Here is a 15619-nt window from a genome sequence, read left to right as displayed (position 1 = left end):
TACCGTCTACCTGCATAAAACTATTTACAATATAAGTGATATAGGTACTACAGTATATTTAAATTGGTGAATTAGAATTTGACTTTAGTTTTTCCTTCTTTTTAATAAACACCAAGACAATAATAAAAACATACTATTTTAAACAGTTGTAATTAGGTATACCTATTTTTTTAATTAAATTTAACATCGTGCAATTAAATAGTAATTTATTTGTAAATGCATAATACATTCGTGTCAATAATAATAATAATAATAATAATATATTTTTGAACTAAAAAATATGATATTCGGAGCCTCGATAGTCGCCTGCATTAGGTGTTGAAGCGGCTCCATTACAATTGTACATTGCGTTGACTTTTCGCAAGTCATTGACCGTGGCTCCGGTTCTCTGTCCCAAACTCATACTTGGTTCGTGCTTAGAAAAAAAAAGTCATTTACTATAACACATTCCACTTGTAGGTACCATATAAAAGTAAATATTTCATAGTTCAATGACAGCAACAACACCACCTGCTACTATAAGCACAGTAAAAAGTCAAGTATTTCAGTCCATGTATTATCGTTTACCACATTATGGGTAATAATTTATGTATGTATATTATTTGTCATAGATGAACAATATGTTGTTGCTACATTTGAAAACAGAACTAAATTATACTATTCGATTTGAATGTAAAAAATACTGAATTTGTCAATCGTTCGCGAACAACATTTTTATTAAATTGTTAATCGTAATAAAAAAAATTATTGATTTCTGAAATTTGAAAAAATCAGCATCTAAAAATATTTATATAAAAATAAGTCTCAAATATAATTTTAATTGTAGCATTTTTGACTTTTTGAAACTTTATGTTTAATGGAAAAATCGAATTAAACTTAACTCTTAACAGAAATCTAATTATAGCGTTCGTTTGGTCTATTTCCCGAGAGTAGCAACACAATTATGAGTTTTTTTAATTACTGAAAATAAAGTTCGTCGCAATTTAGTAAATACACACGACAGCTAGCTGTGCGCAACAATCCAGTTTAAGTGCTCGATAATTCAATTTTAGAATTGAACATTACCCTAAGGGTAAGTATAAGGATAATCCTTTTTTTAAAATTCATCCTTTATAAAACAAATCAATACAATCACTTACTAAATAATATTAAAACAAACATTTACTTAGCCAAAAATAAAAAACAAATATAATTAAATCATTTTAAGGTAATTCGACAAAAGTGTATTAACTAAATTAATTTCATAAAAAAATTTGTACTAATTTTATATTTTAAATTAATAATGCGTATATGTGACTTCATGACTTGGTTCAATCCCATTTAAAACACAATAAAAAATATTTACTTGAGACTTGCATTAAAATAAAAGTGTTTACAGTTTTATTTTATGCAAAGTTATTGTATGTTGAAAATACTTAAAATACCTTTAACGTAATATAATATATTAAATATATGTTTTAAGATTTCTATTTATTCTTATAATAATGTTAGAAATTCTTTTCTACTTAATTTTCAAAAAAAATACGAAAAGAACACAAAAGAACCTTATTGGAAATTCAAGTACAATTCCCGCTGGATAGAAACTTTTTTATAATTCTAGAAACTTAAACTTTACACTATATTATATATTTAACATTTGTTATCGTGGTATAACTTCCAACATATTTTAGTTCCTACTAAGAATTTTAAAACTTTTGAAAAATATTTTTCCCTGAGTTTATTTTTAGTAAAATTTGTGACAATAATTTCAAAAAATTTTAAATTTTAAAATACAATCGTTTTTTACTTATAAAGTTCTATCTATAAAAAAAAATTCAAAATTTGTTATTCGACCACATTCTTGTATGAAAATATATTCTTTAAGTGTGCAAAAACAATAGTTAACAAAGTTTTATAAAAATTAGATGGATTTTTCATTGCTTTCACATACAATATAATATATTTTATACCTAACACAATAGTTTCACCGAGGGATATAGATCACGTTCGTATGAGATAAGTGCCAAAATCAGTCACGGCATTCTGTCAGTAAATTGATTATGGTATACAGTAAAAATATTTGCCCTATTAAAATTGTGTACAAACACTGCAGTTCATATTAAGTTCTATTATTTCCAACCTCAATCATTATATAAATGTTGTTAAAAAGGTAATATGAGTTAGAGAGTAAGAGACCATCACATCAAAGCTTGTAATAATGATTAATTTTTCTTCGATAAAATTCTACTGAAAAATCGAAAACTGTTCATACGAATTCAAACTAAATATACGTAACATGCTTTACAACTTACCTTAGCAACAATGGTTTCTTTACCGTTTTTTGAAAAAGCATAACGTGGGTAATGCATTACACTAGTATAATCATAAGGTAGTCCGAAAGTAGTTGTTACATTGTCAGGCACTTTGTTAAAGTCTGGCCAATATGCTGAAAATAAAAAATTAATACACCATTAGAAAAACCACCTATTGTATGTATTTTTAAAATAACTGTTATTAAATAAGTTATAAAAAATTTGAGCAATAATTTGAAAACGATATATTAATATATTATGTCATACGATAAGAATGAAGTATTAATAACTATAACTGTGATTCTTTGCTTTGCAGTTTATATACTCTTAAATACTATATTTCTATAGATGACAAAGGGAGCTAGAACGCACTGAAGCTCAAAGCTTTTGTACAAAATTATTTTCCGACAAACTACAAACGAAGTAGTTTATTAAACAGATATTATTTTAACTTATATCTACATAATTAAAAATGTTCTACAACTTTTTACTACGATAGAAGCTTGTGATATATTATGTTTCAAATTTTGAATGTTTGATCGACCAACTTTTCGGACTTTCATGAGGGGAAAATGAAATAAAAGGGAAAATTCATTAGGTCAGGTAGTCGTATCCTAACTCTAAGTAAAGTCTGGATCGTTATATAGGATATTGGGTTTCAAATAAACAGATTAGCTTTGAATCGTCCTGAAAGGTTTCTTGGTAAATAATAATATTAATATTGTATAAATCAAGTATCATCACTGTCGTACATATTAAAACTGTTTCAATAATGTATTATACGCAGATTATTATGGAACTTGTACAAATAGAAAAGGGGCGTGGAGCCCAAAACCAATGTGAAACTCATCTCCGACATACATTTTTGTTTTGTAATATTTTATACTGAAAGTTCAAACGAGAGTTTTTCAAATGGACCGTCCACCACCCACCGAAATGAAATCCTGGCTTCGCGCCTACAGTGGTATCATATTACACATCGCATTACTAAACATTCCTCGTATATATATAAATATACAATACATACACAAAACCTATTAAATATATCGTGCTGTAATACAATATACACTCTGTATAATATCATATAATAGTATGGTACACAGAATTGTATCTCGGATACCATTATACCTACCATTTGAAATTGTCGTAGGTATATCTGATGGGTCGGTACATGGTCACAAAAACTACACAAAGTAAGCGTTGTTTTTGACGCACAAAGGCCACTGCAGTCAAGTGGGTTACGAAAGTTCGAAACCTACAACTTTAAAGTGCTCATGCCCAGCTCAGTACGTGCTCGGTATTTTTCGATTAGGCGGAGATTACGTTTAAAAAAAGTTTGAAAATTATGAAAACTATACATATTATCAGTAGATATATACAATAATAAAATATCGTAATTATTTGTTTTGCATGATTCAAAGGAGAAAAATTCGAGTTACCGAATTTTCATATAGATAAATTTAGAGGGCCGTGGGAGTTAAGAAATTCAAACCCCATTATAGCCCCACCCCTTAGCGGTGCGCTGGGCTGCATCTAGGCCACACGATCGCTGACATATTAGGAAACCTCCTGGGTTTTTAGATTTGTCAGAAACCATCGCGAAATGTTGTTTAAAAATTGTAAAAACACCGATTCATGACATAATAATTCAAAACATGGTTATACCCTTGTCGATGTTTTCCCAGTAGATGATCACCGCGTTGTCACGATCGGCACGGGCCTGTTCGTGGAGCAGCCCGACCACGTGTAGGAGCTCATGCTGCACCGTGCCCTGGTGGTAGATGCACGACGGCGACTCTAAGTTCATGTTGTGAGGGCGGCCCATATCCTGGTGAAAGCCGATCATGGCGTTGCAGCCCTTGTTCCGCTCGCGGCCGATGTGCACGTACTCCGAGTGTCCTACTTCCTTCAGCAGTTGTGTCGCGTTCCCACCGTTTGTGTCGACAAACCGCAGACACGTTTTCGACTCGAGCGAGTCCATGGCCATCCGGATCTTGGACCGCTCGTCTTGTGCTGCGGCACGAGGAAAAAAGTGAGAAAAAAAACGGTTAAATAAAAAAAAACCCGATCATTTGCATGACGATCGAATTTGGTGTAGATTAAAATGGGTCCGAGAGCAGAAGATATCAATCAACATGTGTACATATATATATATATATAATATATATCCATATCAATAAGTTGATTTACAAGAACGTATAATCAGTACCGAATTTGTACATCCCTTTCCGACTTTTTCCCGCCTATTCGAGTATCGGACCTTTCAGATAGCGTTCACATTCGATAATTAATAACATTAAAATACATATTATGTACGTTGTACACCATGTGTATAGTATATGGTACATATATCATAAGGGTCAGCGTTAGGTCCTCACATAGTTGCACACACTCAGCATAGCTCTGCCGCGCCTCCTAACTAAACATTAAAACGTACTTCGTATATTGTACAAACACTGCGCGGAAAGTGTTAGCAATTTAATTTTTTAAATATTTATACCCTTAAATAAATTATTAAAATGCTTACTCGGATTTTCGATTAAATTCAAAAAATGCTTGAATCTATTAATATTGTTATGGAGTGACTCTTATCAGTACAGAAATATTTTTTCAAATACTAAATAAAAAATAAAATTAATTGACGAAGACAAGTACGGAGAGAAACCATAATAATGTATACTTTAAATAAATACTTTAAAATATAGATGTAATTTATTTAGGTATATACCATGTACGTAATCTAATAATAATCGAAGTTCTCGGCTATTGCAATAAAGTAAATAATTAAGTTTTAAAAATTAAGCTTTAATACTTTAAGCGTTAAATGCGAAGTAAACGTTAAATGTAAGAGACGGGTGGCATATATGCGCATTATAATGGGGTTATTCAAGGCACCATTTTTACTAAAGCCTAAAAGCTTTTAATGTAATTTATATTTACTTACATAGAACAGAAGAAAAAAGTGCTCGCGTGATACGAAAAGTGTATATATTGTATTACAGTAATCGTATTTTTGTTTCATTGAAATTCCGATTTTTGCATTAAAGTGCAAAATACTGAAAGTGTCATTTTTTTTTTTTTAGATCTATAATTCGATTTACTTACTAAAATTATAATGGATTGTATAAGGAACTATTGCCTTGGGCCATTTATAGTAATCTGACATTATGGCATTCCTCGAAACTGGCAGTACTATATCTCCTTGATACAATCGAGATCTTAATTCTGGATACATATCTAATAACAAAATAAACGAATATGCATAAGCAATCTAAAAAATAATTTTGAATATATATTCAACACATGATAAGTTTTGACAGTTTGATTATGCGTTAAAAATACATAATTGCTATAATTGTCATAAAACGTATACCTACGGTAATATAACACTAATAGCAATCATCTCGTATTCAAATAATACTCTAATAAATATACCTAATGTATTGTCTCATAACTCTATGACATTTAACCTCAGAAAACTGAATTTGTCTAACCTTTCTTCATTTAACTCATGAACGATCTGGAGTGATTTATGTTGTATTATTAAAGATGGGCCCACTGAAACTTTCTACAGTTCCCCCGCCATTTGGGGTGATAAAACTCAAATGCAATTATTATAATATAATTATTCAATTTTATTTATTGACGCTCAGTCAGTGGACTATACGATGAACGCACAATTGGTGTATTCTGTTTCAGTTTTTTCGATCCACAGATCTGTAATATCTGCCATTTTTCATGAGTCTTTACTCTTTTATGCGTTTTAAGAGTTAATAGAAGAACGTCTGCTATCTTCTTTCAACATATACTCGGACTATAAACCTAGCTATACACCGTGTTTATTATTTTATTATAGCCAAACTGCGTTCAATTTAAATAAATGCGACCTATTACCAACGATAAATGTACTTCAAGGAAGTGTTAATCCTGCAATGTCCTACTGGCTACTACGTAGGCTTTTTGGGCACGTCGTAAATAACTTAACATAATAGATGTGCCTATTTCAAAGGTGTAGTGAACCGTGAAGGGTATAACTACGTGTATACTCATAAATCGTATCTCATATATAGCCATATGTGTGATTAATGATTATAATATAAAACGCGATAGGTTCTATAGACATGAGAATGAAATTATTAAGTGATGGTGATGAGTTTTATACTAATTATTCATGTTAAAAAAAATCCAACAATCAACAGATAATATAATCTATTATAATTTATAATATTTTATTATTGACGTATATATTCATGTTTTATCAATATTACATAGAATAGGTGTATGAAAAAAAAAGCTATTTCTATTTTAATGCAATAACCATATAATATTATGTATCACTCGAGGTGCGGGTTTTAAATAAAATGTTTTTGATTTCGAAGTGTGGGTTTGATCCATAATATGTTTTACATACTATTGTGTATGCATTTCAAAGTATATTGGGTTGCCATAATATGATGTATCAGGATGTGACGTGGGAGCCCATCTATCATTTATTATACTGCAAATGTTCGATTTAAGAGTACTCTCAAGTCTCAATCTCAAACAGCCATTATTGCTATGCATACGGTTTCTATTAAATCTAGATATTTGCGATAGCAGCCATGTAAAATTAATGTTCAAATGACAGTTCCGTCTGCTGTTGGCACTTGGTCGGGGCACTCTTGTACACAATATGTAAGTACACGTGTATAATATATTTAGATATGTATATCACGCATGACTTTCCGAGAACAAATTAAGTGCGACAATGGGTCATGTTTTTCTGACTTTCCGACTGTGCGGACGTTTCTGGGAAAAGGGATCCATCAGCCCCAACGAGTCCCGTAAAGTATGGCTGTTGAACATATTTACACAATACACGATTAATTAATTCAGTGTTTTGTTCACTTAAATTATGTTTGTTGGTTCGTTGTGTCTATACAGAGAGAAATGCAAATAACTACCGGTAGGATGTAGATAATAGTTACCCGATATAATTATCAATGACAATGAAAGCCAATTATTATCAAAACGTGATGATGACTCATAAGTGGGGTGTACAATTTCATCAAATTTCTTTCTTTAATTTAAGTGGAATAACTAATTATAAATCTTAAATATAATTTTTTTAATTTCTTGTATTCTAATCATTTATCACTACACTTAAAGAGAGGAAAGAATGTTATAAGTATATGTTAGTAAACTATGAAACAAAGATATACCATAAACCGTTAACATATCCTACAAGTTCGTTTATACATCTACTATTTATAGATGTACTCGTACATTTCGTTGCCCGTTAAAAATATCAACTCAGTATGATTCAAAATTTATTCGATTCGTTATTTTATATTAAGTTTAATGGTGTTCTAAACTTAAAAATTTTTATCGACCATTTTGAATCTCAAATACTAGTGTAATACTCAATACTGCAATGCGTTTTATTAAAAATATTTATACATTTATTTTATATATTTTTTATTTACTAATTATTTCTAACAATACAAACCTTCACATTACATTTGACTCAAAAATCAAACATATTTACAAAAAATAAGGAACCAACTATCAATAATTATTTATTTCAGGATACATAATATGTATTGTATACGTATAGCTGTATAAATTTTTTTTCATTATTTTATTAAAATATTTCAAAAAAAGTGAAATTTAAAATTTAAAAAACTCTTTTTAAGTTACCTATAAAAACATTATTTTTTTGGTAAATTTATTAAAATCTACAGCGAGAATATGGCAAAACAGTTGTTAATGATAAAGAAAATGTTCAAGAAAACAAAATGAAAATATTAAACGAATAATATATATACAAAGTATTTGAAATATTTTTATTCTATTCAATGCCAATGGCAGACGGAAATAGATCACTTTAACTCTACAATAATATGTATTGTTCATATTATAACCTCTATAACTATTATAATGTAACATATAAATCTATATTTTTAAAATTATTTAAAAACTAACATATTTACTGTAATAAAACTATTATGAATTATTAACGACATTTTCTGAAATGTTTACCTCTACGGCTCTATATGTCTGTTAATTTTAATATTAAAAGATATCTTTATTTCATTTTATTTTTCAGATAAGTAACAAGCTAACGTATCCAAAGCCGTTCAAATATTATATGATGACTAAAAGCTAACAAACTAAGTAGATTTTAGGTTAGAGTTAATGATACCAAGTTGCGCAAACATTTCATAAATTTAACGACTCGTTAAAATTTAATGGACCAATCATGAATTCATGAGTCACTATTTGATGTGTGAGAGAATCTGTTAAATATTTAAGGATCTGTAAAACTCTAATGGACGTCTATGAACCCCAGCATATGCAATAATATGATTGTAAAGATAAAAATGAATTTTGGTTTTATCCTCTGATAAATACAAAATAAAATAATGTCCGCCATATGTTATTATTATAGCTCAGTACTTAAGCGTTTCAAAATAATAACTAGAAATTGTATTCCTCCTTAACGTCTGAATCACCGTCTGTTTTTATGCCATTCCTAAATAATATAAACTTTAAGACATTTTAAATTGTAAATTCTTTTTGTATGTCATGTAGTTTTGAAAAACGGATCAACTAATATTTGTCAAAACTATTTTATATTACGTACCAAATGAGAGTAATTTAAAATGTTTGTACAGTGTTATGAGAAAGAGGATCCTCAAGACGAAAATAATTTTAATAATTTCAAACTTTTATATTTTTTCCAAAATATGGTTAAAATATTTTTTAATTGATTTTACTTTTATACAATGATATTTAAACACATAATTTATAAAATTATAAAATCTCTAAGATTGTTTTTTTTTCTGAAATAAGATTTACAACAGATTACGCCAAATCTATTTTGTTTAGTGGGGCCAATGAAATTTCCCATTCATAACTTTTCTTTATTATAGATAATGTTATAAGTAGAAAATAACATTTTCATTAGGTATCTACAAAGTTTAAAACTTAAGAGATTCAACCTACCGAAATAATAAGGATTACATATCGCATACATAAAAAATAAAAATAAATAGGTGAAACACTAAATAAATGTAGTAACCAATATACTACAAATATATGAATCTAGGAAAAAAAATCCCCGGAAAAAAAATCCCCCAAGATATACCTAACTGTTCTAAAATAATAATAATATACGATAATTTAAAAAAAATATAAAATTTGAATGATAACTACTATAATATTATCTTGATCACACAGCTAGATTACGCAAAAATTAAAAATAATTATAATAATAATGAACAAATCACATTGCGTATAAAATAAAAATAATATCTATTTACCTATATAATAAAAAGGTAATCAGTTCTCTTGAGTATGTTATTACTCACAGAGTCACAGCTGTCAAAAATTTCCCAAAGTAAACTTTGCAAACCTTACAAAGCAAACTTTGGAGATTTTTTTTTCGGGGGTTTTTTTTTCCTGTGAATTTTTTTTCCGGGGACTTTTTATCCGGGGGTTTTTTTCCGAGGATTTTTTTTCCGAATACCAAATATATTTGGTTGTTGTAATCTTGTGCATGTAGACTGTAGAGTGTTTAATCCCCAAATTATTTGTATGCCATTAAATAAATGTGCTTACTTAATAGTTAATTTTAAAAATGTGTACAGTTTTAAAATTGTAGTTTATATATTTTATTATATTTATTTTCTAATATTTTTCTTTCGGCATAGACATTAAAATAATTTAAAATACTACTATTCTCCCCTTCTGCCGCTGTCTTGCTTTTATCCTTTATCCAACGTGATTATCGTTCGATATAATTTTCCTTTTAGTTATCCCTCTATATGTCCTTCAACTCCACCGGTGTTGTGTTATAGTAAATTGTTATTTTTTTTAAATTGCAACTAAATAATTTTATTTTAGTTTTTATATATTTTGTTGATGTAAAATATAATATTATAATGTTTCAACAAAAAAACACTTAAAACAAGTGATAAAATATAAATAATATTTGACGTGAAAGGAAAATGTCCTAAATTCGCTTGTATCACAGTTGTAAAAAAAAATATGGTAAGCCCACTGATCGTCAAACTGCAAAAGGTACATACTTAAGCTTTGGGTGTGTCGGTGTACCTATAACATCGTCAGGCCCTGGTTTTTAAGAAGAAAATAATATTTATATAGTATACAGCAGAGGTCACCAAATAATTTTATCGGGCCCGCAGGTAGGAAAAAAGGTAAAAACCGATAATACGAGTATTAAACGTTCTTATGTTATAATTTATCATTTTTGTTTCATTGGTTTTTACTGACGACTTCAGCAATTTTGATGGTTTCCAGATTCCTAATGTTGTCCTTCAAAAATATTAATGGGTGACCCCTGGTAATAGCTGGTAAACAGTCAAGCCCGAATTAAGGACCAATTGGTCCTCGAGACACCATACATTTAGGGGCCCCCTTTCAACTTAAAAAAAAAACTGTGTATCACCACATTTTTTCGACTGTATATAATTGTTTAATTTTTCACTATATTATCTCGTACAGTCACAGATAATAAGGTCTATCGTCTATGAGCACAATGCAGTTTACAACTCCCATAATAAACATGATTTTATTTTTTTGAAAACTAAAAAAAAAATATATTACTTGGACAAATATAAAGACTCCCAAATTCAATGGAAACCGGGATCGTGTCATCCTGTCGCCCACCCCTTAATTCAGGCTCGTATACAGTGTATAACTGCTGGACATTTTATTTATTCCTTCACCAAGTATCTTGGCCACGGAAGGAAAGTATGATGATCTCTAGCAACAATAATCTCGCGGTCTCGAGTCGTCTTACCCGGGGTGTAATGAGAAGGCGGCTTCGAACCTTCTTTGAACCTCTCCAAGAGCGAGCTGACGAAATGCTGTCCGTCCTGCAGACCGACCGGGGAACATGACAAAATCCTCGCGACCGCGCACACGTACATGTAATAATAAAGAGCGTCGCCCGTCATGCCCGCGACGGGTTTTTTAATATTGTAAAAAAAAATTCCTCGATTGAACCTATTATTATTATTATTATTATTATTTTTATTGTGATTATTACCGCGCCAGTCGTTTCAGGATTATTATAGTCGCGCGCGTACGCTATACGTATATTATGTTAGTCGCGGGCTCAGGACTCGGTGGACTTCAACAGAACAATACTCGCGGTAAACAATATAAAATAATAATAATAATAATATACGATAGTGCGATATCACTGCGAGAGTTACGCGTGCGAGTGCTGGTCAAAAAGCGCCTTAGAAGTCGGGCCCCAAGTCCTATATATATATAGGCGCCGGGCAGGTATCGGGTGTGAAAAGTATACAGCACACACGGTTTTACATAATAACAACAACAATATAATCGGTTTTCGATTTTCTCGACGTATATAATATAATATAAAATACGGTCGTATTGTACACGCGCTCACACTTCCCCGTCGTGTATTTTACACCGACCATAATAATATGTGCTTGGGCGAATTATCTGACGATTTCCCCCCATTTCCGTTTCGTCTGGTTTTTTTTTTCCACACATTATTCGATTGTACTTTATTCCGCGACGATATATGTATATGCGATATTATATTATACAAATGAGTATACAGGTACGTGTAAACTCGACGACACGCGCTAATAAGGCCCATTATTTATTTGTTCATTTGGCCGTTGTCGACAAGGAGACATCGCCCTACTGCTTGTGGAATTAATTATATTATAATATGACGTATACAGGATGATCCAACAATCAAAATCACCCCTTTTTCCACTTAAGTAATGAATTTGTAAAAAAAACTTCTATTTTTGAATTTTTAATTATGTGTACCTATACTTACTAAAGAAAAGTATTTTCAATTATTACAATTTTTTATACCATTTTACAAACTTCATTCTTCCAAATGAGAACTAACACTTTATTACTTTAACCAATAAATTAATTGGAATTTTGATGACTTTTTCGAAAGTGTTATCTACCATGTAATTTCTGAGTTATTAATTGTACGTTAAGTATAAACTAATGATAATAAAGTAGGAAGTCCTTAAAAATGATTTTACAAATAAAATAAAACTGATGTGATACCTATTTAAATCTAGTAATTACTATGCTCGGAATAATGTTTACAAACTGTACAATAGTGATAAATTAATATTAATTACTAAAACATTCAAATGATTATATAGCCTCCATATCTTCTGAACCCGTTACCGTGGACCTGTTATCCTTATACCTACACAAAGTTAAATAACTCATATTAAGCTTCTCGTTAGAATTTTGATTTAGGTGGGACATGGGACATTTTAGAAAAGTCATCTGATTAAAAACTTTACTAGAAAAATGGTAATTCTCACCGAGAATCTCCACAGAACACTTCTAATCTAAGTATTTGGAAATACGGTATTTATAATTAGTATACAAGGAAACACTTAATCAAAAAATATATGTGGTCGTAATGTCGTATGGAGTATAGCGCTAGTTAATCATAGACGTTAAAAAAAGAAGAAAATTTGTTAGAGGCTCTAAAGATGTGGAGATACTGGAGAAATATAGAGAAAATTAAATGGATAGAAAGAAAGACAAATAAAGTACTAAAAGATTTAGGAAAAGAAAAAAGAAATTTTCTATAGCAAACTGTTTATAAACAGTATAAAAACAAGGCAATGGCGCATATGATAGGCCATTCCCTGAGACACAACGAAGACCCATAACACTGTACTAGAAGGTTTGATGCAGAAGTGAAACCTGGAAGAGAAAGACCAAGAACAAATATTGTATTAAACAAATAAAAAAAGATGCAAGAGTTGACTCGTACCGACAACTCAAGGATACAACATACGCGAGGGAATTGTGGAGAATTCATTTAACTGTAAGCTAACCTACAAATTGAAAACTAAAAAAAAAAAATAGAAAAATTCCAAAAATGATCATTCGAATAAATTCATTAGGGTGCTTTGTGAATCACTCTGTATCTATATATTATATGAATCCGTATAGTTCGCCATTATTCATTAAATACATAAATATCACCTAGTCCTCGTGACTTTATAATTTTTTTTATTGCACAGAATAATATAATCAGATGTATGTGTATCACCGATAAAACACAATAATTGTGTGCAGTGTATGCAACGATTAACATGTTTCGGCGTCTCGCGGTTTACTTTCATTCTTCGTTTAGCTTTCCGATAAATGATGTATTATATTATTTACTTATACGGGGTGATCCGATTAAATGACTACACGACTAATTTCCAAGTAGGTTTTTGTATTTTTTACGGATCTATCACACTTTATTACAATAAATAAAATACTGAGTACGTAATTATTATTTTTTCGTAGGGCCGTAGGGGTATTTAATTGTTCCTCATTACAATACATACGCCTCAACATCTTAAATTTCAATTGCGTAACTAGGAGCAGAAATTATTTATAAAATAGTCAATGTACCAATATAATCATTGAATATTAAATGCGTGTTGATTTGAATTAGAATTCAAGACTTAGCGGGTAGTGAATATACCTAATATACCTACCTACTGGAAACAGCAAAAGGTAAACACCACCAGGCACCTAGGTCCTAGGTATGTCCAGCTAAAGTGGTTCACATCAACAACATTTGAATTCCGAAGCTGTAAAAATCATAGTGGTACCTATATGAATAAGTACATAAAAACGGTTCAATAGCTGTAAAAAAAAGATTTTTCTAAAACTTCCTGAACCCGATTCAGAAAATGAGTACAACAAGTGTGTTTAATGTAACACCCTGTATCGACACATTTATACATTATACGGTATACAGGTGGCGCGGTGAAAATCGCGAGCGTAGACATTAATTGTCGTCGCGGTCGTCTCCGACGTGTATATATTATATATCTAAAATAGATTAAATGTCTATACATATATTCTCGACAAAATATTGATAAGAGCGCCCGTGCCCCACGTCTTTCCACTCTATTAGTTTAGAAAATCGAAAAGGCGCCAAAAATAAAGTGATATTTTTATATTTTATCGAGTTTTCCACTTAACATTTAAGAAAATGCGTTTACTCCAATATAACATCGCTGCAGTTGCTGTAATCAGTTAAATAAAGACAGTTATACCGTTGGGCGTATAGGACGCGCCCATATAAGAAATACGAGTGTATTTAATATTAAAATATTGTAATATAAACTGTACACGGTTAGTGCGGTCACCTTTCGCACTGGGCGATTCCGACCCTTCGCGTTTACATTATTCACTTTAGTGCATATTTTATAGCTATACGGTCAGTGTCTTATCAATAATAATTAAAATGGTACCTCTATAATAATATATACAATGAAAATCTATACTATTTAGGCACTGTATAACAATTACAGGCTGCGTCCCAACGTGCCCCACAGTCCTTCTACGATATGGTTGAGGACATATTGGGCTGCAAAGAACATGATGATAGGATAGCTGAGGCGGGAGGAAGATTCAATCTATGGGTAGCCGCCTCCCAAACGACTGAACTCTCAGAGGGCAAACAGTAGAACGTGAACACAGACCGGGTTGGGAATAGGATCAGCCAACGAGACCTTTAATTATAATTTGTGTACATTGTAATGTGTTGTAAGGTTGCATATTTCATGTATTTATAAATTTTATAAATTGTATACCTACACCAATAAGAGTAGTATAATTGTTCAAACAAAGCCTCTTCCGCTGTCAGTTTAACAGGACAAAATAAATAAAAATTGCGACATTCAACTTATTTCGACATAATGATCTAATGATTAGGTACGGTCAATATAATACTATAAGTAGGTACGTTATAGGTTTTCAACTGTCAGTATTATAAATTATCATCGTATTGTCCGTCGTAACAAAGAAGTACTGAGAACTAACTACTGAATGCTGGAACACATAATATAAGAAATTATATATATTTCAAACACTTACGGTGCCCAAGACAATAAGATTTTTATAGTTTTAGTAAATCTGAAATGTACCTAGATTATTTATTAATACTTTATTATTTCTATTTGTTAGATATACTGTTCAAGAACAAAACTTAAAAATATTTTAGTATTTAAATTAAATCTTTCGTTTGGATAATAGTGGAAGTAATTAATTGTAATCACTACATAGTCGATTACCAAACGAATGTAATTTAAGTTAAATTAGAACTTTTAATAATTATACTTATTTTTGAAATAATATACACTAATTAAGTAATGATAATTATGCACATAATTAGTAATAACCTAATAATAAAGATATGATTGTTTATTTGCATTATAACAATACTATAATAATTATGGTAACAACGATAATGGTTACAACATTTTATATTTTTTTTTTTTTTTTTTTTT

The 15619-nt window shown here is 30.3% G+C and overlaps 1 protein-coding gene across 1 annotated transcript; it reads right to left on the bottom strand.

The window, feature by feature from the left end:
• Positions 1-239: 239 nt before the first annotated feature.
• LOC111039622 (low choriolytic enzyme-like) lies at positions 240-11526 on the bottom strand. The gene is made up of 5 exons (XM_022323208.1): positions 11098-11526; positions 5397-5528; positions 3957-4304; positions 2292-2425; positions 240-415 (listed from the first exon to the last, which is right to left on the bottom strand). Exons 1-5 carry the CDS (start codon positions 11252-11254, stop codon positions 272-274), a joined length of 915 nt encoding a protein of 304 aa, XP_022178900.1. The 5' UTR covers positions 11255-11526; the 3' UTR covers positions 240-271.
• Between the last annotated feature and the right edge of the window lie 4093 nt (positions 11527-15619).

This window comes from Myzus persicae, unplaced genomic scaffold (assembly GCF_001856785.1).
Source record: "Myzus persicae strain clone G006 unplaced genomic scaffold, MPER_G0061.0, whole genome shotgun sequence".
NCBI lineage: Eukaryota > Metazoa > Arthropoda > Insecta > Hemiptera > Aphididae > Myzus > Myzus persicae.
This window is presented reverse-complemented; position numbering and strand designations above follow the sequence as displayed.

Excerpts from the sequence above, each read along its gene's own strand:
- LOC111039622 (XM_022323208.1), bottom strand. The coding sequence starts at position 11,254 with ATGACGGGCGACGCTCTTTATTATTACATGTACGTGTGCGCGGTCGCG. Across the intron at positions 2,426-3,956 it reads CTGGGAAAACATCGACAAGG|CATATTGGCCAGACTTTAAC; the intron begins GTATAACCATGT and ends TTTTATTTTCAG. Across the intron at positions 416-2,291 it reads AAGAAACCATTGTTGCTAAG|CACGAACCAAGTATGAGTTT; the intron begins GTAAGTTGTAAA and ends TTTTTTTCTAAG.